General features: G+C 45.9%; 2 protein-coding genes and 1 long non-coding RNA gene across 5 annotated transcripts in view; 1 reads left to right on the top strand and 2 right to left on the bottom strand.

Moving 5' to 3' along the window:
• Positions 1–1,695: 1,695 nt before the first annotated feature.
• On the bottom strand, positions 1,696–7,326 carry Pigm (phosphatidylinositol glycan anchor biosynthesis class M). Its single transcript, XM_052737667.1, has one exon. It carries the CDS (start codon positions 6,656–6,658, stop codon positions 5,387–5,389), a length of 1,272 nt encoding a protein of 423 aa, XP_052593627.1. The 5' UTR covers positions 6,659–7,326; the 3' UTR covers positions 1,696–5,386.
• A 2,744-nt stretch (positions 7,327–10,070) lies between these two features.
• Positions 10,071–27,671, bottom strand: part of Kcnj10 (potassium inwardly rectifying channel subfamily J member 10) — a 34,444-nt gene continuing 16,843 nt past the window's right edge. The window contains exon 2 of the mRNA XM_052737666.1: positions 10,071–15,245. Coding sequence (XP_052593626.1) covers positions 14,106–15,245 — 1,140 coding nt within the window. The 3' untranslated portion in view covers positions 10,071–14,105. The remainder of the gene's footprint in view (positions 15,246–27,671) is intronic.
• LOC128110007 (uncharacterized) lies at positions 17,224–21,044 on the top strand. Of its 3 annotated transcripts, none has more exons than XR_008218001.1 (2): positions 17,224–19,754; positions 20,338–21,044. It is a non-coding gene; the product is annotated as an uncharacterized LOC128110007 (long non-coding RNA). The 3 variants fall into 3 exon arrangements; XR_008218000.1 differs by having other exon boundaries at positions 19,994–21,044; XR_008217999.1 differs by having other exon boundaries at positions 19,870–21,044.

Below are 27,671 nucleotides of genomic sequence, written 5' to 3'. Positions count from 1 at the left end.
GGACATCTGGCCACCTTATCTAATGGTTGGAATGTTTGGGATGTCAGGTACTTTCTCATCCCTGTGTGGATCCCTGGGTGGTATCAGCTTAAGGCTTTTCCTGGATCTGGGTGTTGCCTGCCAGTAAGCCTGTCACAGAAGCTGTGTCTAGGCCACTAAGCCTGTCATGGCTGCTGTGTGGTCAAGCTATTTTGGGGCCCCTTTACAACAACCATTTGTAACTCCATTTCCAGAGGATCCAACATCATCTTCTGGACTCTGAGGAGTACCAAGCACACACATGGTAGATATACATGTTTGAAAAACTCATATACATAGAACAAACAGTTAAACACACACACACACACACACACACACACACACACACACACACACACACACACACACACGGTACAGTTGAAGAACTACCCCTTATACAAATACACATCAGGAAGGTCAAACTCCCAGAGTTAAGTGTTGAGTCCCATTAATTTTGCAGAAATCATCTGCTAGGTCTGGTCACTGGAAAATCTAAAACACAGTGAAAATAGCAGGTTATTTTAGTCACAAGAATTCAGTTAAAATTCTAGTTCTGTCATTTATTACCAAGCCATTTAATCTTTAAAACTTTGCTCATCTATAAAACAAGTACAACTAAATACAAATACCAAATCTGAAGTGTTGTCATAAACATTAAGCTGTGGCAGAGTAATACCCTAAATTGATTAACCATGAAAAACCATTAACACAATACAAAATCAATTAAGCAACTATTGTCACTGAGTGAGGAAAGGATGGATATTAAATTTTCTCTCATCTATAAAGTTTGCCATAAAACACAAGGATGATGAATTTGTTTTCTAGTCAAGCAGTGGTGGCACACCCCTTTAATGCCAGCACTTGGGAGGCAGAGGCAGCAGAGCTCTGAGTTTGAGGCCAGCCTGGTCTACTAAGTAAGTTCCAGGACAGCCAGGGCTACACAGTAAAGCCCTGTCTGGGGGGGGGGGGGGGGGGGGGGGGGGGGGGGGCGTTCTTAAGAGAGAGACAGAATTGTTCACAAAAGTATGTGTTCAACAGTTATGAAAGGGAAGGTTCTTAGTTGCCAATTGTTTTTGACTAGGAAAAGTAATGGTTATATGGCTCATGTTTAAAGGGGGGAGGGGGGAAGTCAGGTACGGTGACATCTACTTAGAATCCCAATGCTGTCAAAACAGAGACAGGCAGAGCTGGGCAGTGGTGGTGCACACCTTTAACTCCAGCCCTTGGGAGGCAGAGGCAGGCGAATCTCTGTGAGTTCGAGGCCAGCCTGGTCTACAGAGTGAGTTCCAGGAAAGGTGCAAAGCTACATAGAGAAACCCTGTCTTGAAAAAAACAAAAAACAAAAAACCAGACTGTCAACCTAGCCAACCTGGCCAGCTCCAAAAAATAAAAATACAAAAAAAAAAAAAAAAAAAAAAGAACAGGGTTGGGGATTTAGCTCAGTGGTAGAGCGCTTGCCTAGCAAGCACAAGGCCCTGGGTTCGGTCCTCAGCTCCGGAAAAAAAAAATACAATCAAGTGGATGGTGCTTGTGGAATGATAACCAAGGCTGATGCACACTTGCGCGCGCATGCATGCATGCATGCATACACACACACACACACACACACACGGGTACACACACAATAGTAAAGCATGAGGGTAATGACAAGAGATTTCATTTAAACACCACCACAAGTAGAATTTTTTATAGTTTTCTTTTCTACACCACAAGTAGAATTTTTTTATAGTTTTCTTTTCTACTCACAGCACAGATGGCGAGAGTTGGTAATATAACAGTGATGTCAAAAACAAAACAATATATTCAGCCATAAATTAACTAAAGGACAAGTTTTACACAACTTATCAAACATTATTACATTACTTATAAAACCCGGATGGTGAGAAGTCAGTAACTGCGATCCACGGTTTTAAGAGTTCTTTTGCTGAGTTGGCAGTAGTGGATGATTATCACAGCTTTTCCAAAGAAACTAATCCAAACAACCAGCACACCTGTTAATCCCAGTACTTGGGAGGTAGATTCAAGAGGCTAAGGAGTTCAAGGCCAGCCTCTTTACATAGCAAGTTTGAAGGCAGCCTGGGTTACAGGAGACCCTATCTCTTACAGCAACAACAACAAAACAAAACAAAGACAATAATGAACCTAACCCAGGGAATTTAACTTGAGGCCTTTAAGGTCATTTTGGAGACATCAAAAAAGCAGCTACAGAAGAAAATACAGTGCTCTGTTTAGAACACTATCTGGAGAACATTCTTCTTAATCTAATAACTAATGCTTGTCTGTAAATCAGTCTTATCAGTTTTACACAGTGATGCTGTAGCATGGACCTGAACTCTCCTCACAAAGGCCCATGTAGCAAAAGCTTGCTCCCTTACCTGTGGCACTATTGGGAAGCTGTGGAAACTAGGTCATGCCCAAAGGGAGACTTTAAGGCATTGGGGAGCCCTCAAAGGGAACTAAAAACCCCTGTCTCTTCCTATCTTCTGCACAAATGAGGAGAATCATTTGTCTTAGCATGTTCTCCCTGCCACAATATGCTACCTCGTTACAGGCCTGAAGCAACAGGGCCAACCAATCTCGAACTGAAACTTCTAAATCCATGGCTCCAAATAAGCCCTTTCTCTCTACAAGCTGATTTACACGAGGCCTTTGCTACAGTGACAGAAAGATAATGTAGGTAGTATAGGAACAAGAGAATTATGCAGAAAATAAGGCAAAGAGATACACAATTTTAAGGAATTACTCAAGGACTAATAAGGAAACAACAGGTATCATCAATGAAAAGCAGCCAAAGCGATCCACAGCTCAGCTGCTGCCAAGGCTGCCAACCCAAGTTTGATCCCCAGGGCCAGCACAGTGGAAAGAGGAAAGCTAACTGCCACAAGTTTTCCTCTGACGTCACAGATGCATCTGCCCTCCACACACAGGCCATGATACTTGCGCCTCGTCCCCAAATAAAAATTTAAAAAGCCGCAAAGCAAAAGTAAAATCCAGGCCAGGCAGCAGGGGCGCACACCTTTAATCCCAGCACTCGGGAGACAGAGCCAGGTGGATCTCTGTTAGTTCGAGGCCAGCCTGGTCTACAGAGCAAGATCCAGGACAGGCACCAAAACTATACAGAGAAACCCTGTCTCGAAAAACAAACAACCACAAAAAAAGGTAAAATCCATGAGACCAAATCAAGTCATTTCTCCAATTAACTTATTAAATGTTTTGCAACAGGGAGCTAGAGAGTTGGCTCAGTGGTTAAGAGTACCGCCTGCTCTTCCAGAGGAATCTGGTTTGATTCCTAGCACCCACATGGTGGCTCAAAACCATCTGTAACTCTAGTTCTAGGAAATTCAGTGCCCTCTTCTGGGTACTTTGGGCACATGATACACAGACATACATGCAAAACAACAATACACATAAAACAAGTATTAAAAAAATAAATGTTTTGCAGCAAATAAACTGCATCTCTTAAGAAACACTTGCATTTCTTTGATAAAGAATTTCTGAGCCAGGCACAGTGACACAGGACTGTGATCTCAGCCCTTGGGAGGTAGAGGCATAAGGATCAGGAGGCTGAGGTTATCTTGGACTATAAAGTAAGTCTGAGGCCAGCCTGGACTAAGATTGTCTAACAACAAAAGAAGTCAGGCCTATACAAACACCTGCAGTATACTTTCCTTCCTCAAATTTTCCCTTCAAAAATTCACTTGGAGTTGGATACATAGCTCAGTGGCAGAGTATTTGCCTAGAATGCTGAGGCCCTGGTTTTAATGCCCATAGTAATAATTTTTAAAGGGTCATGTACCATACTTGGAACGCCACTAAGCTGTCTTAAACAATGGGCTCTTGAGTTATGAGCTCGGGAGCAATAGGAAACTTGACCGGCCTATAAATACTTTATCCTCAGAGGCTTTTTAGGCTTGCCTTGACATTAAAAAAAAAACAACAAAATAAAAAACAAAAACAAAGCCGGGCGGTGGTGGCGCACGCCTTTAATCCCAGCACTCGGGAGGCAGAGCCAGGCGGATCTCTGTGAGTTCGAGGCCAGCCTGGACTACCAAGTGAGTTCCAGGAAAGGCGCAAAGCTACACAGAGAAACCCTGTCTCGAAAAACCAAAAAAAAAACAAAAACAAAAACAAAAACCCCTACTTTTCTAGAGCAATATTTGTTTTCAGGAATTTGTGGTTGCTGTTATTTTTAACTCTGAAAAAACAATTTACTAGGTTTTGAAATCATGATCACAAAACCACACTCATCTACTGACTAACTGTTTGGAAGCCCTCAACTTAGATGGGCTCTATCTTTCCTAAAAATAGTCTAGGACGCTTATTCATACAGTTGAGAAAGCAGCCCCCTCCCCAAGAAATGTTACAGCGGTAAGTAAAAAGACTTGCCCACCAAAGCCTCATTTCTGCAATCCCTCACGTCCCTTGCAGCCTCTTCATCTAGACCAAAGGATGTCCTAAGGATGCCCTTACGCTTTCCAGGAGTCTGCCTGCCTTCCCGTCACGGAATTTTCAGAGTGTGGGATTTAAAGTGGGAGATGCCTTATGAACAATATAACAATTTAGGTGATAAAAACCAGACTAGAGCAAATGGAATTTTACCAAAACTTGTAGGTTTTATCACCTAAATTCTACTACTTTTAAAACAGACAATACTCAGCTTAAACCCTAGATGAAAATCTTTTTAGCAATTAGAAAAAGGATAAGTATATAAATATCATAAGTGTCAATTTCTTTTTTAAAAACTCGGGTCTAAAGATGGATGAGTTTAAATTTAATCTTTTTGTGTAAAATGAATACCAATGGTACTATCGCTGAAAAACTGAATTACAAAACAAATACATAATCACAATTTAAATTCTTTGGATTGTTTATCTCTAAGCTCCGACATTTAATACAAAAATTTAACACTTTCCCAATTAAGCATGGTAGTGTTAATACTCTATTTGTAAAAATGCTGTACTTTGGGAACTTGGTAAATCTTCACAGCTGTCGGAACTGTAGAAAGAAAAGGTGGGCTGAGGTACAGCAGCAGCACACTGTAACGGGAACAAACACTGCTGAGAACCTTTTGTCTATTTCTCTACTGTACAAAAACATTTCAGCATCTTCTAGGTTCATCGGCTTTTCAACAGTCAAATAAGAAACCTTTACTTTTCATCAAATTAGTCCTAAGACTTTCTAAATGATGGACTTTGACTATCGGGTCCCCTTTACATATAAGGCCAACACTGGTTTTAATTTCTATTGGAACCAAGGAACTTTCACTGGAGTGCTTAGAATGTTCAGGGAGGGAAAACTTCCACAGCTTTTCTAGTCCATACACAACAATCAGAATGTAATAGAAGTTGCAGAAGATCCAGAACACACATTAGTCATATTTGAGTCTCTCTATTAGGCGCTCCTCCTTGTAATAGGAAATAATCTGAATCAGTATGGAACAGTTGATCAGAAGGAAGAACAAACCAGCTAACCAAATGAACAGGAAGGTGTTCTTTCCTTGAAACTCTAGAACATAGGCAGGAGCCAGCCACAAGGCCTGCCCTATAAACCACAACAGTAAGAGGACTATGGCTCTTTTCCAAGGCATTCTCACGAGCGGCATCACCAGAGGCAGAAGGCAGAGGTACCAAAGAAAGTACTGGGAGGTGCACACTTTGTTAAAAGTCACAAAAATGGATGTGTGAAGAAAACAACAGAAGACAAGATCTCTGTAATAGGCAAAAGACACGGCTGAAAGCAAGATGAACTGTGGCAGGAATGCAGCAATCCCCAGGGTAAAACTCCACCTGCTCTCTGCAGTCAAATACAGCATATAGAAGTACGGAGAAAAGTTGTGGCGGATGTCCCGTCTAGTCAGGTGATACAAGTAGGTGTGCTCCAAAAACTCCCAGCCGTACTTATAGTAAAAACCGAAGCTCAGGGCAAAAAACGTGAGTCCCGCCACCGCTACGAAGAGCAGCACTGCCCAGCTACACAGCCTCCTGAGGAAGTCGTACAGCCGGGCCCGGAAAGAGTAGCGGGCTTGCCGGAGACTCTCGTCATTCTCGCGCTCGGGTCGCAAGTGGAGGGCTATGGGGAGGATGTAGGTCACGGGATACATCTTCATGTGCACCGCGACCCCGTAGAACACCGCGGCCCCCGCGATGAGGCGCTTCTCTATCAAGTACAGGGCCGTGAGCACCAGGGAGGCGACGATGGAGTCGGCGTTGCCTCGGCTCGACACCGCCATGGGTAAGGGGTTCAGCAGCCAGAAGACGCAGTAGCCACAGGCCTGGCGGCGCCCCAGCCCCTTGAGCAGCAGCAGGCGGTACACGAGGAAGGCGGTGAGGAGATCGCAGCTGATGAAGAGGAACTTGCCGAAGAGGTCGCCCAGGTAGATGTTGGGCGTGAGGAGCCAACTCAGGAGCGGGGTGTAGCGATACGTGGCCCTCCGGTAAGGGGAGCGCCCTTCCGTGACGAAGCGCGCGGCGTCCGTGAACACATGGTAGTCGATGTCGGTGTACCTCACGAGCAGGGTCCGGTCCTGGAAGACACCGTAGAAAACCAGGGCGACCCGGGCCAGGAAGGCCACGCCGAACACCCCGGCGGGGGGCACCCGCAGGTTCAGGAACCACTCCCCCCAGTGCCTGGTGTAGCTCATGGTCTGACTGCGGGCCGGCCGGCCGCCCGGCGCCGGCTCCACACTGCGCCCCTCTCTCTCTCTCTCTCTCTCTCTCTCTCTCAGCCGTCCTCCAGCTCGCTCCGCTCGGACTCCCCGAGCATCTCCTCCGCTCGAGTGCAAACAGAAACAACCCAGGGACGACCACTTCCGGCACGAAGCCCCGCCCCCACGCTACTTCCGGCCTCGCGCGGATTCTCCGTTGTCCTCCCCGCCCCCGGCGGAACAATTATCTTCCTCGGGATTGGCTGCCTTGCCTCCCCCCCCCTCGCCCCCAGCTTCCTCGCTTCCGGCGGAGGAGGGATTTCCGGTCCCTCATCGGCCACATTTCCGCTGGCCGGAAAGCCCGGAGTGGCTGAGGTGTGGTGGAGCGGAGTGAACTTTGATTTTAGTAACCGGTGCTCTGGCGTTCCCAGCTCAGGTCAACCGAGGAGGACCTTCGGCCCAGAATGAACTATGACCTGCTGGCTGCTGAGTGAAAAATGGAGACGGAAAGGAAATAAACCTAAAATAGTTCTCAGGTTTTTACCCCTGATAGGAATGTTCCTCCTACTTGTCTATTTGACACCTCTGGAGTGCCGTCAACTCCGTTCTTTTCAAGCACCCTTCAACGAAGTCAAAATCTGCCCTTCACCCACCCTGTTCTACCCTACCGCTAGCCAGGACTTTTCTTCTTCTTCTTCTTCTTCTTCTTCTTCTTCTTCTTCTTCTTCTTCTTCTTCTTCTTCTTCTTCTTCTTCTTCTTCTTCTTCTTCTTCTTCTTCTTCTTCTCCTTCTCCTTCTCCTTCTCCTTCTCCTCCTCCTCCTCCTCCTCCTCCTCCTCCTCCTCCTCCTCCTCCTCCTCCTCCTCCTCCTCCTCTTCTTCTCTTCTTCTTCTTCTTCTTCTTCTTCTTCTTCTTCTTCTTCTTCTTCTTCTTCTTCTTCTTCTTCTTCTTCTTCTTCTTCTTCCTTAACGCACTTTATAATCGGCTTTTAAGAACTTCATACCTTTAGAGTATTTCCAGTTTCAACTACATTGTAGTGTTCTTGAGAGTAGAAAGTATATCTTTATTTCTTTGCACTTTTCTGACACAGGCTGACTGGCTTGATCTTACAAATTGAGCCTGCTCCTAGGGAAAGTCTTGTAGCTTAGTATAGAGGTGGCTCCACTCAGTCTGGACATGCATCTCTCATCCAACACTTCATGTTTATCCTTTGAAGGAGCCATATTAACCTTATATTCTGATATTTCTACCTTTAATATGCCTTGATGTAAGTATATGTTGTAGATTAATAACTACACCATGCACTGGCCATATATATAGTGATAACACATACCATTCAAATAACCATTATGATTCATAATAGTTGTTTGTTAAGGATTTATTTACAATTGTCAGATGTACTAATTACTTTTTAATGTAAAGTAGATATTTTTACCTTTACCAAATGAGGAAAACCAGAGTTTACATAGTCACATAGCCAACTAGTAGCAGAACTGAATTGAAAGTAGGTCTGTCTAACCCAACATATCTTAATTGTTGTGTGATGAACTTGCAGGTAAAATGCTGATTTGCAATTTCTAGTTTCTCTCTGTTTTATCTTCTTAATCTCATCTTGAAATCTGTTTGATATCCTCTCTCACTGTTACTCTTTATATCCCTGATTTGTTATTTTTCCTTTGTGAGTTATAGGTAAGTGAAGCTTAGCATCAGTAGAGAATATGAGAGAGATGTCTGGAGATTAAGTAAGGGTTCTTCTGGGTAGGTTGTTTTAGGTATTTTGGCAGAAAAGCCTCAGGTAATTATCCTTTAGGACTGGCCTAGTAAATAGGAGAAACACCAAATTCAGGAAGATAAGCAAACAACAAATCAAAAGAAGCAGCTGTCCCTGAGTCAGATGAGTGAGATGCAGAAAATAGCAGAACTCTTGAACAGATGTCACTCTCTGCCTTTAGTGTCCGACCCTGTGAAGTGTTTTCCATTGATTTTATGTTTTAGAATATGTTAACTATCTATTTTGTATTAGCATATGCTAAATGCTTCACCTTTAGTTATATTTGTTATGTATCACTTATTTCTCACAAGTATGTAAGAACTACAGATTTGGAATCTGGTTATTTCATACATCTTGTACATTTAATATGTCTTATGACTCACTTGTTGATGAGGGACCCAATTTTCCCCTGCCCCCTTTGTCCTTCCATCTTAAGGACCAGGAGTCAAGTGACTATAACTTGTTGTTTCTTGCCAGAGTGTTTGGGGTTGGATATTGACCACGACTTTCTCAGGCTCATGCTAGGTAAGAATAGATGAGAAATCCATTACTTGGGGACAGAAATGCCTTCTGCTTAAATTGGACTTCCAGACCCTTGAGGATATATAAGGAAAACCATCCAAAAAATATTTCCTAGTGTGAAAGGGAAAAAAAATGGACTCAAACATCACCATCTAAAAGAGACAGTGTCCCAGATCCAGACCAATTTGACTCCTGGAATTATTTGAACCAGTTTTCAGATTCCTGAGTCTTAGTATTTATTAAGTCTTGCCCTTTAAGAACTGGATTTTCAGGCTGGAGAAATGGCTCAGTGGTTAAGAGCACTGGGTGCTCCTCTAGAAGACCCAGGTTCAATTCCTGGCATCCACATGGCGGCTCACAATTGTCTGTAATCCTGGTTCCAGGGGATCCATGGTACCAGGCCTGCATATGGTGCACATATATATATGCATGCAGGAAAAATGCCCATACACATAAAATAAAATAAATAAATTTTAAAAAAAGAAGAACTGGATTTTCAAGCCATAGAGCTGGCTCATTGGGTAAAGATGCTTGCTGCCAAACATGACTTGAGTTTGACTCCCCAGAGCCCATGTAGTGGAAGGAGAGAACAGACTCCAGAAAGTTGTTCTCTGTTGTCCACAAGCCCTTGCACACCTACACATAAATAAATCAATAAATAAATAAATAAAGTTTTTAAAGATTTAAAAACTGAGTTTGGAATTTACTTGTTAAAGGATCTTAGTAAGGGCAAGAGCAAGAAAAGGATTGGGCCGGGCAGTGGTGGCGCACGCCTTTAATCCCAGCACTCGGGAGGCAGAGTCAGGCGGATCTCTGTGAGTTCGAGGCCAGCCTGGTCTCCAAAGCGAGTTCCAGGAAAGGCGCAAAGCTACACAGAGAAACCCTGTCTCGAAAAAACCAAAAAAAAAAAAAAAAAGAAAAAAAAAAGAAAAAGAAAAGGATTGGAAGGGTTGGGGGATAGTATTTATGAAATGATGAGTCAGCAGAAAAGGCTGGCCTCATGACCAGAAGTTTTTCCAGCAGAGCCTAATTGAGCCCTCCTCTCCCATAAGTCAGCCTATGAGTTCAAACCTTGATAACACGAAAGGTTGTGATTTCTAAAAGAAGATACAGTGAGAACAAGAGATTCATCCAGTTTATTTAGTAGTTTCTTCTGAACAGACAAAAAATAAACCAAAAATACCTCACACATCTTGTTTCTAAATACATTTGACCTGGTTTAGTTTTTAATGCAGTGCGTAGAAAAATCATCCCTAGATATTCCTGCTTCGGTAGCATTGGCCAATAGTGGGCCTGGAAGCCCCGCTAACTGTACAGCCTAGGTAATGTGTTATTTGTGCAAAGGAACTAAGTTAGCTCGCGGGGGTAAAGGTTTGTGGTAGCGGCCATGGAGAAGGTGCAGTGTTCCTGGACAGTAGCTACGTTAGGACTGCTTTTCTTTCTCTGCTGACCTCAGGGGAACCCCTGCATAGTTTTACTAGCTGGAGTGGGTTTCAGGAAGCGGGGAGGGGGCAGTAGGGAGCAGCAGGAATGAAGTGAAACACAGCTTAGTGGTTTCAGAAGCCTCCCATAGAATTGTATCATCCTCTAGGGAAGATGAAAACCTCATTCTTCATAGAGGAGCCTTAAGGCTTCCATCTGCCTCCCCGCCAGGACTGTAACTATGATATACACAGCACCCTCTTTAGAATTTTTTGTACATAGGCTCGGGCCTCTGTCTTGGGAGTATCTTGAGCTCAACAGCTCATCAGTCCTGGCATTCGTACTCTAGTGGTAAGTTTTCCACTTAATGTTTCCCAAATACCGAATTTTCAGCGTCTCAGTTTTTAATTACGAGGCCTAGAGCTAGAGCTCCTCCCCCGGTGGAAGGATGGGAAATACAGAGTGTACTTCAGGAGAGGAAAACTGCTTGCTTGCTTGTTTTAGAAGTTATTCAATGGCATGTTATTGCCGGGGATAGGTAAAACAGTGTGAGTGGTAGATTTTCCTGGATCTTTGTGGATAGGGCATTTCCTTGCCCCATTTCCTCCTGGCTCCTCTCTCGTCCTATCAGCACAGGTCCCTCAGACCTCAATGGGTGCTCCTTTAGTTATGAAAGGGACAGGGACTAGCCCTCCCTTTTCCATCAATCAAACTTAAAACCATCAGCTACTCTCACTGCTCTGCTGACCATAACACAGAAAATCCAGGTATCCTACTCCATAAAATCAAGGCAAGATATTTGTCCCTTTGCTAAGGTCTGAGTACTTCCTTCTGTACATTCCATATATTTGGGTATATGTACATCTATATACATATCTCTCAATATATTATCTCTGTTTTTCTCCTTAGATAAACATATATATCATATCCCAATTTCCCAAGTTTCCACCCACCTTTTCTGTGCCAGTCTAAGTAAGACTCTGGGGTTCATCACTAGGTCCCTTAGCCTCATCTTTCTCATTTTCACACTCTAGATATCCTTCCCCATGGGTTGTTATCTCCCACCCCACCTAAAATCCTCACCTGTTACCCTCCTGACGTTCCAAGTCTACAGCTGGTTCAAACTGGGAACCCATTTCTCATCAGTCCCGGCTGCTAGTAAAGCTTATCCTATATCCTGAAAAGAGATTCCAGGTCAGGGGAGCCTGGCTGTGATCCGAAGAACCACTTAGAACTGGGAGTGGGGGTGGTTGCATGCAGAGCACTGGGCTTCTGGGAGAAGGGTGCCATTCTGAATTAACAGGGCGGCATGATTTTAAAGTGCAGTTTAGGGGAGAGCCTGGGGTTGCAGAGGAAGTTCAAAAAGGGTTAAGGCAGAAAGTGTTCTCTTCTCACGTTGTTATCCAAGAATCTGAGGAGAGCTGGGCCTTAGGCAAGGAACTGGGAAGAGAGTAATTCCTTCAGGAGGGAAGCAGCACTGTGCAGAAGAAACCAGACAGAGGAAAAATTGCCAGTGGGTGAGAAGAGACACACTCGCAGTACACTTGGTCCTTGCACACCGACACCACCGGGTAAGTACAGCATTGGGTATATTTGTTAGCACGGAAGCTGGCTCTTCGCCTGCTGCTCTTTGTTTCAGATGTTCAGGTTCTTCTGGTTCTCGTTTTGATGGGAGTTTAAGGACAATGGAGAGTTTTACAGTAAGAAGAAGCTGAGCAAAGGCTCTTCATTTTCAAGCCACCGTTAATTGAGTTCAAGGAACGACCAATGTTAAGAGGACTGTGCCCAGCTGAGATGGGTTCAGCCTCAGGCTCTCCTGATTTCTCCGCAAGGCTTTGCACAGATAATGTGTATACATTCTGTGTAAGTGTGTAGTTTGTCATCATCTGTCAAGTCCACCTTAAATCAACAATTATGTCATCCCTGCTGGCATTCCTGCTAAACCACCTTGTGGGGTTTCCTGTGTATCTAAGTGGAACCAGAACTCGCTTGTGCTTTGGGCTTTAGAACAGGACCTGGTGCTGATGATGCCCTTCCCTGACCCCTGCCACGGTCCTCACCAGAGAAGCAGGAATGGCCTGGGTCTGATCTTTTCTTTTTAACTTGCCTGAAACTGGCCCGTTGGCAGAAGAGAGTAGAGGTGACCCTGACTTTCGTCATTGTATGCCGTGTCAGAACGGCTGAGATCAGAATGTAAGTTCCTCCCCTCTCCTCATCGCCTCATAAAAGAGCTGGCACTTTTCAGAAGGGCACAGGAGATGTAACAAAATAGTGGCTGTCAGCCTGAGTCCTGCTTCAGTCCAAACCTTGACAAAAACATCACAAATTCCCAGAGGCTCTGCATAGCAATCTGCAAATCTGAGAAGTCAGTTCAACTTTCCTGGGGAATCTGTGCCCTGTGACGTGTGTGTGTGTGTGTGTGTGTGTGTGTGTGTGTGTGTGTGTGTGTGTGTGACTAGTTTTAATGGATCGGTGTTAAGAAAGGAAATAACGGTGTTTCCCTGTCTTTCTTCAAAAGCTTGGGTGAAGGGGTCTGGGAAGGATAGGAAAGGAAGAAGGGGAACCCTGTACAGTGTAATCTGGAGTGGTTTTAGATATTGTCATGGGTCCTGAGCGCTGGACTTAGAGAGCATTGGCGGCAGGGCATAGTGGCTCACACCTTAATCCCAGTACTTGGGAAACAGAGGCAGGTGGATCTCTGTGAGTTCCAGGCCAGCCAGGTCTACAGAGTGAGTTCAAGGACAGCCAGAGCTACATAGTGAGGCCCTGTCTCAAAAAATATTGAGAGAGGAGAGAGAGAGAGAGAGAGAGAGAGAGAGAGAGAGAGAGAGAGAGAGAGAGAGACAGAGAGAGAGAGACAGAGAGAGAGAGACAGAGAGAGAGAGAGAGAGACAGAGAGAGCTCATTGGCTAAGGTCTTCCCATTCACAGGACACAGTAAAAGAAATCTTTCCAGGACAGGGCCAGAGTTTTAGACAATAGTTTTAAAATTGACTTCCTCAGAACGCAGAATGGGTGCAGGAGGGGTGGTGGTGGCTGTTAACATTTCTCAGGTCAGCCCCAGTTCTGTGGGAACAGAGGCTGAGAGAGAACTGGGACCCCTGAGAAGATCCACTTGAGAACTGGGAAGGGGAAACAAGACGGTGAGCAAAAGTCTAGGTTATGTCAGGAGTTACCAGCTGAGATGAAATACACCATGGCAAACCCTGGCTTCTTTCTTCAGGATTTGGTAGAGAGCCCAGGGAAAACTGATTTCAGCTTCCTTTATTTCTGAGAGCAGAGTCCATCGAGTGACTCTCCGAGAGAGCTTTGCCTTAGGGGACTTACTAGCTGGAAACAGAGACCGAGGGGGCTCCCGTCTCAAGTCATCACACTTTATAGTAGTGGGGAGTTGGGGGGAGTCTAGCCATCAATCACATGGTCCTCCTAATGTGAATCTCCAAGCATGGCTGAGGCCCTTCCAAGCCATTCCAGCCTAATCTTCCCTCTCCGTCCCCCATCCTGGCTTAAGAGTCGTGTGCTTGGCATAGTAGTAGAGGAAGGCGCGAGGGGACAGCGAGAGGAAAACGTAGGACTCCAGTTGGTCTGGACTACTGACAGGCCACTGGGGTAAGGAAGGGGAAGTAGAGGATGGGTGCTTCTGGGGTTCTCCAGGGAACCCAGATAGTCTCCTTTTCCCAGGGCACTGAAAGAGGAAAAGGCCGAAGGGCTGGGGAGGAGAGACCAGGAAGTCAGACATTGCTGATGCGCACACTAAGGGCACTGCCTTCCTTTCCAGCCTGCTCTCTTAAGGATTCTTCCAACTTGAGCTTTTCCGGGTCTCCATAGCGGACAGCGCTATCACGGAGACCACCAGGGGGAGCCACTTTCACAACTTGGTCAAAAAGGCTAAAGTCCGCTATGTATTTGCCGCTGGCTGACAGTGAGATAGCGGGCGTGAATTCATAGCCCCAGAGGATCTCCTCCGGCAGGTAGGAAGTGCGAACCTGACAGGTGGCGCTGGTGGACTCCACTGTCCCACTTAGGATCAGCACCAGCTCAAAGTCCCCCTCCCCACTGCGGAGGGGGAGATCCTTCAAGGGACTTGTCTCATCTACCACATGGTAGAAGGTCAGGGGTAGAATGAGAAAGGGGCTGTCAGAGGCTGTGTCCACTTGGAAAGTCACATTGACCTGGTTGAGCCGAATATTCTCACCCTCCTTTGTCTGGTGGGTCTGAAGCAGTTTGCCCGTCACCTGGCATCCAATGAGGAGACTCTTCCGCATATTGGCAACTCGGATCATAAGGCAAGGCTTCCCGTTATGGGAGGCTACAACTGCATGCTGGCTGAAACGGATAGTCTCAGCCCTCTTCTTGGGCCGGGCGATCTTTGCCAGGAAGGTACCTGTGATGAAGATTTCAAGAATGGTGGTGAGCACCAGCTGGGCAATAAGAAGCACGATGGCCAGAGGGCACTCCTCGCTGATATAACGGAAGCCATAGCCAATGGTGGTCTGGGATTCGAGGGAGAAGAGGAAGGCTCCAGTGAGTGTGTGCACCTGCACCACACAAGGGGTGTGGTTGGCAGGGGGTCCCAGCTCCAACAGGTCCCCATGGGCCACAGCTACCAGATACCACACCACGCCAAAGAGGAACCAGGTGCCTGCGAAGGTCGCGGAAAAGAGAAGAAGCTTGTAGCGCCATTGCATGTCAATGAAGGTCGTCCATAGGTCCTTGAGGTAGAGGAAACGCTTGTCAGCAATATGCTCCATTCTCACGTTGCTGCGGCCATCTTTTGTCAGGACCCTCCTCCGACGTATTCCTGGGGCCACTAGGGGCCGGCTTTCTGTCTGAGTCGTCTGACTGTAGTAGACCTTGGCGACTGATGTCATCTGCAGGGAGCAGGACAGCATAAAGGAGGTTATTGCCCAAACCCAGCCAACTCCTAGACACCACCCAATGGGAGAAGGCTCTAACTAAGATTTCCTTTTAAAATCCCTTATATTTCTTTATGGAGGGGGAGGGGATGCTTAAGTATCACGCCCGAGGACAATTTGCAGGATTTTGTTTCCTCCCACCATGTGGGCCCTGGGCATTGAACTTCAGTGGTCAAGCTCGGTGGCAAATGCCTTTACCTGCTGAGTCAGAGTCATCTTGTCAGCAGCCCCTCACCTTCATTTGGATGCCATTTACCCTAGCAAATATTTGTCAAGCACTTGTTAAATGCCAGTCACCGCATGAGGTCCTGATAGGTCAAAGGTGAAAATGACAGCATTCTTGCTAAGAGCTCACAGTTTAGTGAGGACCTGAATTAAACACATCATTGCCCTACAGTGTAATATAATAATGTTTGTGATCTGAGGAAGAAGGTGAGACCGAGAAGGAAGAGTAGGAAGTGCACCGGTCTCTGAGAGTAGGAATGAGAGCTCTACTGATCTCCACACATGCATGCATGCATGCACACACGCGAGTGCACGCACACACACACACACACACACACACACACACACACACACACACACATACACACATACACCACTCCTATGGAGATACCTAATTCAAAGTAAAACTCCCCGCTGATGAGTACCAAGGCAAGAAAACCTATTCCACTGAAGTCCTTCCAGGACAGTCCTGCTTAAGATGCATGTATACCTTTAATTTTGCTATTCTCTCTCCTAGCCCCGAGTTAATAACCACGGGTGAGAAAAGAGCAGAAGGCATCCATTCTTCTACTGCTCAAGCACTCAGTCTCCTTCACTTGCCGCCATTACCATCATCATTTGTTTGCACTACCTGGGAGAAGTTAGGCCTGAGTCAGGGTCTCGCTTGGTGTTAGGAAGAGCACAGAGACGATCTCAGCAAAGACTATAAGCAGGAAGGAAGCAACCGGCTGAAGCTTCCTGTCAGCACCCAGACATCTCCCCACAGGTTCGCAGCGATGCCAGATTGTAGGCAGCAAAGCTGTCTTGACTGCGTGAGGTGCAGGTGGACTCCATATTAGTTAGAAGCTATGTCTGCACGGGCTCAAATTCAAGACTGCTATTCGTCCTGACAGTAGAAAGTGGGACGAGGCACTGAAACAGGAGACAGTTCACTTAATACAAGGTGTCTGGCGTCCCTGCCCAAAAAGTAACTTTGTACTTTTCCAGTAGAAAAGAGTTTAATCACTTGGACTCTGAGTCTGACATCTGGAACTCCTGAGAAGGAGGAAGATGGTTTCTGGGATTTGGGGCTCTTTGGAGATCAGAGCAGCCATCGTATTCCCACCCCGTATGTCTGAACCATTGCATTTCATCATTGCTCTTTATCACATTCGTGCATTTTCCCCATTCCTCTGCCTCTGAAAGAGTCTAAGTTATATGGTCCTGTCCATGTACTCCTACCCACACAGGCACTGAATTGGAAATCACCAATGGATGAGGGTCCCGAGAACATTCAGAAGCAGTCAGTCTGCCCATTTTACCAGCCTGGAGACCATCTGAAACTCTTATCTACTGGAGACTGCTACTCAGCTAGACCCCAGTGCTCGTCACTGCCTATGGCCTTGGTTCCTTTGAAGCAAAAAGAATCCTCTGTAGCTCTGAATAATTCCTATTTAGAACTTAAATAAAGCCCTACTCAATACTCCAAAGTGCTAATAATAACAACCATCTACCACAATCCACATATATGGGTATAATTTATATTTAATTTTATATATAATTTTATAATTCAATTTTAATTATATAATATATAAAAATTAAAAAATATATAATTATATAAGAATAATTATTATATATCATTTTAATTTTCAAAAATAAAAGTGAGGGGTTGGAGAGATGGCTCAGCGATTAAAAGCACTGGCTGCTCCCCCAGAGGCCCTAAGTTCAATTCCCAGCAACCACATAGTGGCTCCCAACCATGTATAATGGGATCTGATGCCCTCTTCTGTCATGCAGGCACACATGCAGATAGAGCACTCATATGCATAAATAAGTAAATCTTAAAAAATAAATAAAATAAAAATGAAACATATTTCATAAGCTATAGAGATATGGGTGATACTGATCCTAGGAAAGATTCTCAAATAAAATACAAGGGTTATGTGTAACTAGACAGAACAAGAGAACGGGAAGTTGTCAGTCAGACTCACTGTGGGTTTACTGAGAACAAGTCATATCAAAACAATTTAATTTCCTTCTATGATGAGGTTACTAAATTGACAAATAACAAAATACAGATAATGTGTAACTTCAGCAAGTTTTTTAACAAAATCTGTCATTATACCTTTGGGGATAAAATAGAGAAAATGACCAGAAGGATAATGTAATGAGGTGGTCTTCAAGAGTCAGTGGTACTGGTGAGTAGAGCCCCATAGCCTAGAATTCATTTCCTATTGATGGAGCTAAGTGATTTATCCTTGATCTTGCCCTATTCAATGTTCTTGACACTAATTTCATTCAAAACTAGAGAACATTGTGGCCATCAATTGTGTGGATGGCACAGACCTGGGACAGTGTACAAGGACTGGGCAGAATTGAGACCTAAAAAGAACCAGATGAGTGAGCCAAACCTAATGAAAAGAATAAATGTTGGATTATGCACTCAGGCCAAAAATTATCTGGGAAAGTTTAAGATTATAAAGATGTAATTTGGTCACATTACCATGGGGTAGGGAGAGAGAGAGAGATTTAAACATTGCAGCAAAGAAAAAAAAATCCAGTATGAGTTATTCATGCCAAAAAGCAATACAATCTTAAGCTAGTTTGGTTGAATGAAGTCTCTAGAATAAGGAGGTAATTGATTTCACTCTGCTTGGTTCATTCCGCATCTTCAGTATTCCATCTCAAGCAGCAATCAAGAGATGAAAAAATCCGAGGCCAGATCACATGGGAAACGGTTAGAGGGAACAGGCGGATTTTGTCAAGAGAAGGGATGATCTGAAGAAAGAACAGATGTGTACAAAATACTTGGCTTAAGGGACCATCACATGAATGAAGGGTCAGATTAGTTTTCTGAGCTCCAAGAACAAACAGGACCAGCGAGTTCAAACTATAGGGAGGAAGATTCCAGAGTTATATTGAGGGGGGGGGGGGGGACACCACTATAATCAGGATTGTCCAGATGTGAAGAGTCCCTGGAAAGGTACAGAACATGCTGTCCCTGGATGTCCAAAGATAAGTTATACACTATTTTCAGAGATCTCATAGAGGAGATGAACGTTCTCACTGGATAGCGAAAGAAAGATTAAGCTTCCAGCTACACCTATGGGAAACAAGAATGCCGGCTTCCTCCTCCCCACCTCTACTCCTGAACTTTCTGTGGTGACATTCAGGGATCTCTCATCTATGCCCTCGCTTTGTGTTAAGAGGAGGTGCTACATATCAGGAAGCATGGAGGCTCTCAAAAACCTAGCTTATCAGTCTCCAAACAACATCCTATGGTCATGTTACTTTATAAAATATGTAATTTGATCCCCACACTGTGAGGTGGACAGGAAAGACATCATTGGAAAACTGAGGCTCAGAGAAAATCACTCCAAGCAAATTAGAGGTAAAATGGGAAGCCAAACCCAGGTCTTCGGGCTCCTGGGACAAAACACCTGGTACCCTGACCTGAGGAGTTTTGCTGACACAGAGAAGACAGAGCCTGGAGCTTTGAAGGCAGGGTTTTAAGGCTATGGACTCCAGGGCCCTAGAGACTTTGGCTACCCACTAGCTTTTCTTTGTTGCCTCTGGCTGTTGTGTTTGCCGCCTCCAGCTGTGTGTCTCCGTCGCCAGCCCTTGTATCTGCCACCTCCAGCTGTGATCCGAAGTTCCCAGCTGTTATGCCACCTCCTACAGCCAAGCCACTTTGTTCTCAGGGGTGGCCAGACTCAGAAACAGATAAACAATCAGCAAGCTCCACCCCCAAGCTGGCCAGGCCTCTGGGGGAAAGGAAGCCAGCCAAAGTTCTGGAAGTGGTTTGCGGCTGCCCGACCAAAAAACATACATCCTGTTTCCTCTAGAGGGTGCACTTTCTCCAACACAGTCCCAACCACGCCGTGGGGTTGGCATTCTAAAGAGCAGCCTGAACAATGAGACGACGGAATCCGGCTGTCTGCCTCCTTTCTTCTATGAGAAGTGAGCTAATTCTTTCCCTAAAGCAAAGGTCAGCCCTGAGGACGGTGATGTTCATTCCTCCAGCAAACTCTAGGTCTATCTTTGGTTTCACACTGTCAGCTCCCCCTAGAGCTAGATTTCCTAACCTACAAGCACTTTTATTTTATGCCAGCCACGTATGCTCGCAGAGTGAATGGATTTATCACCGCCTTTCTCAAGTGCTTGATCGTTCACGAGACAAGACAGCTCTTGTGACTGAAATTGGCCAAGGTCCTCCATTGTTTTTAGGATAAACTGCAAGCCTTTGGCATGGCAGTCGAGGTGAGTTAGTCTCTGCTTACTCGTTCTTTCTTCTTCCTTGTATTGTTGTTTGTTTGTTTGTTGAGACAGGGTTTCTCTGTATAGCCCTGGTTATCCTGGAACTCTCTCTATATAGAGACCAGGCTGGCCTTGAAGAGATCCACCTGCCTCTGCCTCCAGAGTGCTGGGACTAAAGCCACCACACCTGGCTTCTACTCACTTCTTGGCCTTACCCTTGACAGTCTTCTACACATCCTTAGCCTTCAGCTCTACGGAAAAACCCCATGGTCTGATTCTTTCCACCTTTGGATCTGCTTTTGTACGGCTCAACTCCCTGCCTGTGTGACGACCTCCCGCCTGCCTTTCACAGCCTGGACCAAGTGTTTAGTGATGCCTTTGGAAGCCTTCCTCACACTCAGGGGAATAGTTTTTCTCTGTGTCCCTACCCCCGCATCACCCTGACACGAGTTTTCTAAGCATGCTCTTGCCTGAATTCCACTTTATAATACCACAGTGCTTTGCAATGTTTATTTGCCTTTATTTGCCATCTGTGAACTCTTAATTGAAGGCCATGGACTATGTATGCCTGTATCTGTTCCACCAGAAGCAAGTCTTTTTCAAGACCGAGGGAGAAATGACTAAAGGTGCCGTCTGGACAGGTCTGAGCGGGGCTGCCGCCTTGATGCACCACACCGGAGATGACCTCCTGAAGACCTTCAGGAGGAGCTGTGACAGGGAAGAGGGGATCCAAGCTCACTCAGGCATGACTAATGCTGCAAATGTCTGCAGATCCTTTCAGAAGGTGAAGGAAAGACAGCTCAGAGACGTCAGTGCCAACCCTTCTGTGGGTCAGCTGACTTGGGGGGCAGGGCAGGAGCGTGGTAAAAGAGTGGGTTTTAACACTGCTGCATGGGGACTGGGAAGGTTAAGTTAAGTTAGCAGAGGGCTTGCATGGCATGCATGAGGCCCTGCGTTTGGTCCCCAACAGTGCATAAAGCAGAAATGGTGGCACAGCTGTGATCCCAATGCTCAGGAGGTTGAGCCAAGAGAATGAGAGGTTCGAGGTTATCCTTGGCTACGTAGCAAGTCTAAAGCCAGACTGGGCTACCTGAGACCCTGTCTCAAAAGTTAAGAAATGGCTCAGAGGTTAAGCGCACTGGCTGCTCTTTCAGAGGTCCTGAGTTCAATTCCCAGCAACCATATGGTGGCTCACAACCATCTGTAATGAGCTCTGGTGCCCTCTTCTGGTATGCAGGCATACATGGAGGCAGAATGTTGTATACATAATAAATAAATAAATCTTTTAAAAAATTAATCAAGTTGTTTAATTACCACTAACGTTTATTATGCTATATTGGGTGGTTAGAAAGGATGCTTCAACTCCACACCAGAGACAGCAGGTGGAAGGGCAGGGGATAAACTGTACCATTTCCTGAGACCTATCCTGTTGGAGGGGGGGAGTCCTTTCAACCCCAAAGAAAGAGCGTCTCTGTAGCGAAAGCAACTCAACGGGAAGGAGCTTTGGGACGTGAACACTAAACTCATTCATTTCCAAATGGAGACAATTTCTCATTCTTCTCCAACCTGCCCCCTCTTCGGTTCCCTAAATCACTAAGGTGCCATCATTCTCCCAGCTGCTCACACTCAGAGGCCTAGCACCATTCCGCACTCCCCTTTCAGTTCACTACAGAATGTTACGCGTTGTGGATGTAATCCTCGTGCTGCCTCCCTTTCGTTTCCTTATTATCCTTCAGGTCCTTAATGAACGCCGGCGTCGCCTACTGTTCAGCTCATCTCTCCATTTTTTCTGTAATCAAACTCATCCTACATTGCTACTGTGTGACTCTCAGTTATGCTTCTGATCATGAATCAGTGAACACTGATCTGGTATTTTCCAAAGCACGTACACATTTCATTCTCATCGTATTCCTGGGAAAGAGTAAGATCAGAGTCCTGAGGCTGAGGATCTAGCATAGCTAGGAGATACTAAAGTGCTTGCCTAGCATGCCCAAGGCTCTGGGTCTGATAAAAACAAAAAACAAACAAACAAAAAAACCTGAAAAAAAAAATCCTAGTCCTTATTTTGTAAGCAAAGAAACTGAGACTCAGCAAGATGGTGTGGCTCCTAAATCACAGAACTGGACTCACGATCAAGTCCTCTGTCTCCAAACCCACCCACTTTTCATCACACTGTGTCTGCCCCAGTTCCTTCCCCAGCTCAAAGAAAATATTTCATTGTACACCAAAGAGAGACCAGACTGAGCCCAGCACCTGAGGAGTTCTGTGACCTGTGTCTAGCCCACCTTCCCTGCCTTACTTCCTACTGTTCCTCTCCTGTGGCACATTCCAGCAAACAAATGCCTTGCTGTTGAAGCCCTGCTGTACTCACACAGGCTTTCTTGCCTTCATCTATCCTTCTGTATTCCAGGCTACCTGAGCCTGGTTCGGACGACCCCTGTTCCATAAAATCTTCCCCGAAAACCACAGCCTATTCCTGAATTTCCATGTATATGTATCTATTGAGTAAAAACAAGTTTGTTGAAGGGAGCACCCAGGTCTTCTATATCTTGATTGTTTGAGTCTTATGATTTAGACATCCCCGGAAAGCTCATGTATTGAAGGCCTTGGTCCTCACTACAGCAGTGTTCAGAGGTAGAGACCTGAGATGTGAGTGATCGGATCATGACAGTTCTAACTCACCAGTGGATTAACTGGAAGTTAGGAGGTGGGGCCGAGTTAGAAACAGGTCACTGGGCATGACCTGAAGGGATATATCTTGTCCTCCATACCTTCCTCTGTACTTCCTGATTTCCCGGAAGTGAGCAGTTTTCCTCCTCCACACCCTTCTGCCTTGATGTTTCCGCCATGCCTCTGGCCTAAGAGCATAGGAGGTCACCACACAGAACAAAGTATCTCAGACTACAACTCAGAATTTCCTCCTTTAAGTGTTTTTCTCGGGTATTTGTCACAGCAACGCAAAGCTGACTGACATAGCTAACAGTCATGTGATGCACAGTGAGCGCTCGGGAAGCATGCTGTGAGAGAATTAGTGAACAGGAGCGAGCACAACCCTTTCTGGCTATAGAGATCAGTCCAAGACAGTGGTTCTCAGCCTGTGGGTTGCATGTCAGATGTCCTGCATACCAGATATTTATACGACAGTTCATACCAGTAGCAAACTCACAGCTATGAAGTAGCAACAAAATGATTTTATGGGTGGGGGTCAGCACAACATGAGAAGCTGTGTCAAAGGGTCTCAGCGCTAGAAAGGTTGAGAGCCACTGCTCCAAGGGAAAGAGAAGATGCCGCCATCGCTGTAGGGCTGGGGAAATGTGGAACCTCTTGTTCTCTGTGGAATGAGTGGGACTCTACTCTGGCCTAGGGCCTTGGGGACCTTTTCTTCTGCCTGTCTTGTTTGTGGCTTCTCTTGATTTTTCTTGTGATTTTTTTTCCTCTTATACATATGGAAACCCCAGACAGCTAATTAGAATCACTATTAAATATGAGAAAAAAACCCAAAGTATTTCCATCTGAAATGGTGTTGCTCACCATGCAATGTGCGTTTTATTTTCATACACTTGTGTAATAAATTTCTTTTTAATATCTCCTGGGTGCCAGATTCTAAACAAAACACTGGAATTATAGAGATGAAGCAGATATAAATTAATTTCCTTGAAGACCTTAGAGTCTAATAAGGAAATCAACCATAAAAGAGGCAGGAAGCGGGGATGTAGAGATCAGTGGGCATGAAGGGAAAGGTGACATTTAGCTCCAGGCATGAGGGGTGGAGGTCACTAATATTGACCATCTATTGTGCGGTAGGTGCGGGACTGAGGGGCACATTTTTAATTGTTGGTTAATATGATTTCCAAATCACCACATAAAAATGTTATTATTGCTCTTAGGACCAGGAAATATAGATAGCAACCAGGGACTGAGCTTTTCCTGCTATACCCAAGTGTCTCTTTCAGGGAATGATAGGAAGAGAAAGGTGACTGGGTCGAAAGGATGGGCAAAATGGGATTGGGGTTCTGTAGGAAGAACCCAAAGAAGCATGCACCATGAAAGGAGCCCGGTGGGACAGGTGTATACAGCACTGGGAACATCAGAGGCAGAACTTAAAAAAAAAACATTCTTTTTTTAAGGTTTGGGAGCACAGGAAAGAGAGCAGTGAATCTGGGTACTCAGCTGCCTTTCTGTTTCCTAACTCTGGATGTAATGTGACCTCCCATGTCCCATCTCAGCACTGTGCCTCCCATGATGAGTTGGATCCCTCTCAAACAAGAGCCAAAGCAAACCTCTCTCCCTGCAGGTTGTTTCTTCTCAGCTACTTGGGTGACAGCAACAAGGTGTGTAACTAAGACAAGCTGGCCCACAGAACCTGTGGCCAGGTCGTCTTCAGATAAGACGCATCCTAAATAAATGACCTGGACACGTGTTCGTGCATCACATTCTGGAGACGAAGTCTGATGGTTGGGCACAAGGATGAGGAAGGCCCAGCCTGGGAACAGAGTACAGTTCTGCCTGCTGGGAAATGCACTGGACTGGGAAGCAGGAGATAGTGTCAGTCTCAACTCTGCCAGAGACTCTCTGTGAACCCGGACAAGCTCTTAACCCTCAAGGCCTCCGGATCTTTCATTGTGGAAGAAAGTTGTATCAGCTCCTCACTGCCCCAACGCTAGCACGCACCTGTCTGCCCCCAGAGACACCGATAACCACGGGATTCACCTCAGTATATGCTCCATGGATACCCATGATAAAGATCTTAGGAAAATAATACTTTGATGTTATATAAGCAAAGCACAGTGAAACAAAATGAAACATTTATGTTACTGGAGACCAAAACAGCTCTCAAAGATGCCCAGTGCATGTCACCTGCAGCTCATCTGTGGACGCGTTCCTGTCCTCTGTCATTCAGAACACACTGTTAGGTCAGTTTGGAGGTGTGGTGCCAGAAGAAAGGAGAGGCCACTTTCTGCTTTAAAACTCCCCATCTGATGAGATGGTGGCACTTGCCTATAATCCCAGCATTCCAGAGGCTTTTAGGCAGGAGGAGGATGAATCTGAGGCTAGCCTGGGCTATACAGAAGGAACCTATCTCAGAAACAAATGAAAGAAAACTCTCACCATGCTGCTAACCTGGTCTGGTCCCATTCCTCCCCCTGGAGAAAGGAAACAGCTGCCCCATCTCCTCTTCCCCAGCCTTTTTGAATACCAAATCCCACTTAAATAATGATCTTAGAGGCCTCCTGGAGGAGAGCGGCTGGGCCTGAAAAGAAGCATTTCTGGGCTTCCAAGTGTTCTTAGTGAAAGAGAGGAAGAGAAGAGAAAAGAGAGGGGAAGAAGAGGAAGGGCAGTGAGAAAATCTCTGAGGGTTATGTAAGGCCTGGAGGTTAGAAGAATGGACTTGGATGTGGGTCCTTCTAAAGCTTTGTGTCGTTATTCATCCCTCTCACTCCTGTCTTTTCCCCAGTGAAAATAAGCCAATAGAAGTAGAGCCAGATGCACACAAATCTCGAGGTGAGGGAAAAGGGGGCAGTGTGTGTGCCCAGGAGCCTGCCGTCCCAGCTGAGTCCCTCTGCCTCCCACCCTGGAGCCTCCTTCCCCGCTGGCCCTCCCATCCTCTAGCCCCAGCCTGACACCAAGGCCCTGGCCCAGGGAAGAATAGGCTTTTCTTCCCTTGTGTCAACGTTTGGAAAGTTCTCAGAGTTTGATCAGAAGGATAAAAGCCTTCAAAGCATTTCCTGGGAGTCTGTGACCTCCCCCTGGCCCTTCTGACCCCCCTCTGTGTTTTCCAGTCAAGAGTGGGAGGGACAAAGAGATGGGGCCATGTCAGATGTTCTCCCGTGTTTAGACACCATCACTGCCCGTCGGTGTGGGCTGACCAGGACCACTGGCCCTTCCTCCAGCTTGTTCCCCAGACATGCCTTTTGACCCCCTTCAGGAAGGGAAGCGCGTTCCTGCAGAGAACTCCAGAGGGTGACATCTCAGAGAACCCATTGTCCCTGGCTGGAGAGGGGGTATGACTGACTCTATGGTACATTGCCTCCTGTGTATCTGTCCTCTCAGACCCCCACATCACCTCCAGCATACTTCCTCCCTGAGTTGTGGTCCAGCCATGGTATCTGCTCTTAGCTGTTGTCTGGGACTACAGAACTGCACATCCTGAGCTCTTCAGTAAACTGGTCCTTTGTGAGGACTTGGCACTATGTAGAGTTCAACTGAGGACAGAGCTGTACCACTGTCTCCTCGTCAGCCTCAGCGTCAATGGTCCGGAGAGCCTCCAGACCTGGCCTCGTGTGAGTCTCAGAACATTCACTTAGAGATGTTAACCCATCCTCCTTCACCTTGAAGGGAAGAACCAGAAAATTCAAGTCATGGTATGATTTAGCAGGAAACAATGGGAAGGAAAAAGTTCATTCCCCCACTGTACCCCTGCAGAGGCAGGAACTTAAATAGCCCAAGCTATCCTTGAACTCATAATGCAGCTAAGGATGACTCTTGCCTCTAGCTCCCAAACGCCAGGATTACAGTTGTGCAGCATCATACCCAGTCCACGCAGTGTGTGGGGGCTAACAGGCTTCGTGCATGCTAGGCAAGCACTCTATCAACTAAGCTACTGCTGCAGCCTCTATTTTCTACCAGTGAGATAGGAGACGCTGAAACAGTTCCCAAGGACACCGGGGGAAAGCCGGAGGCTAGGTTGAGTTAGGAAGAAACTGAGTGACAGACAACGTATCTGTTCAGGATCTCTCCTTTGTGAGTCACCTCTGCCCTAGATCTCACATCAGTTAGGGATTCTAATCCAACTCCTGTCTAATCCTATGGATGGTGGTAATCAAACTCATTTAGATATCAGGCAAACCCCACCTCAGGAAAATCACCTCCACCTGTCTTTGCTGAGAAGATGTGTCTGGCACACCTGCAGAGGGGTACAGAGAAAGAACTACAAAGCTACAACTTCAAGCTTGAAGGTGACCCGCCATTCTCCCTATGCTGCAGATTTAGGTCCTGGCCACCAGGGGGCAGGGCTCTCTAGTCTGGCAGGCTGCGCTCATAGACTCTCGAAACCACTACCAACAAACCAACCCAGGGTCCTTTTACTCTTAGGCTGAACTACATATAATCGCAAATGAAAAATAAACAGATCACATATCGAAATGGTTCAATAACACTAGCAATTCAAGTAGCAATAGCAACCACCTCTAGAGAGCAGAAGTTTGCCTTCGAGGAAGCACCTATACAAATTTAGAATCATTCCGTTCGATGCCCCGTTGGGCAGAGGCTAAGGCAACCGGGAATTCTCTCCAAGATCAGAGCTGACATTCCATTTGTTAGATCCAAGGGTGTTTTCTCAGCTCTCAACCCCAGCAGTCTCCCATCAGCATTTGAGACTAACAGGCGGTCCGTTCGTGTCCTGGCACACTCTTTGTGTTTCGTTATTTGTTTCTACTGCAGTGTGATGGAGACTCATGATTTTGTAGCGTTTCTAGGCTTTAAGATTCTGGGCGAATCACTTGAGTTTCTGGGCTTCTGTGTCCTTTATCTGCAAGAAGGGCCTGGTGACATGGAGGTGATGGGAGAATTCTATGAGATCATGCATGGAGGAGCTCTTCACGAGCCCTGGGGTGCTGAGAATGCCCTCTTGTTTCTCTCTGACGTCTCATTTCCTAGACTCTCTCCGTCTCTATTTTTTAAAGTTCATTACATTTATTCATACGGGTGCTATAGCACACATGGAGAGATCAGAGGGCATCTTGTAAGAGTCAGCTCTCTCTTTCCACCATGTAGGTTCCCAGTGTCACGCTCAGGTCGTCAGGCTTGGCAGCAAGCTCCTTTACCCACTGAGCCAGCTCACCTGCCCTCTGTTTACTTTTGGTCCATCTCTTTTAAGGAGGTCTCTCCTCTGCCCCTTCATGATGGCATTTCTCATACACA

Source organism: Peromyscus californicus, unplaced genomic scaffold (genome assembly GCF_007827085.1).
Source record: "Peromyscus californicus insignis strain IS unplaced genomic scaffold, ASM782708v3 Scaffold_14__1_contigs__length_90479793_seg_2, whole genome shotgun sequence".
Taxonomy (NCBI): Eukaryota; Metazoa; Chordata; class Mammalia; order Rodentia; family Cricetidae; genus Peromyscus; species Peromyscus californicus.
Note: the sequence above shows the minus strand (reverse complement) of the source record. Positions and strands in the feature narration are given on the sequence as shown.

What these genes read in the sequence shown, in the direction of transcription:
- Pigm (XM_052737667.1), bottom strand. Translation starts at nt 6,658, where the DNA reads ATGAGCTACACCAGGCACTGGGGGGAGTGGTTCCTGAACCTGCGGGTG.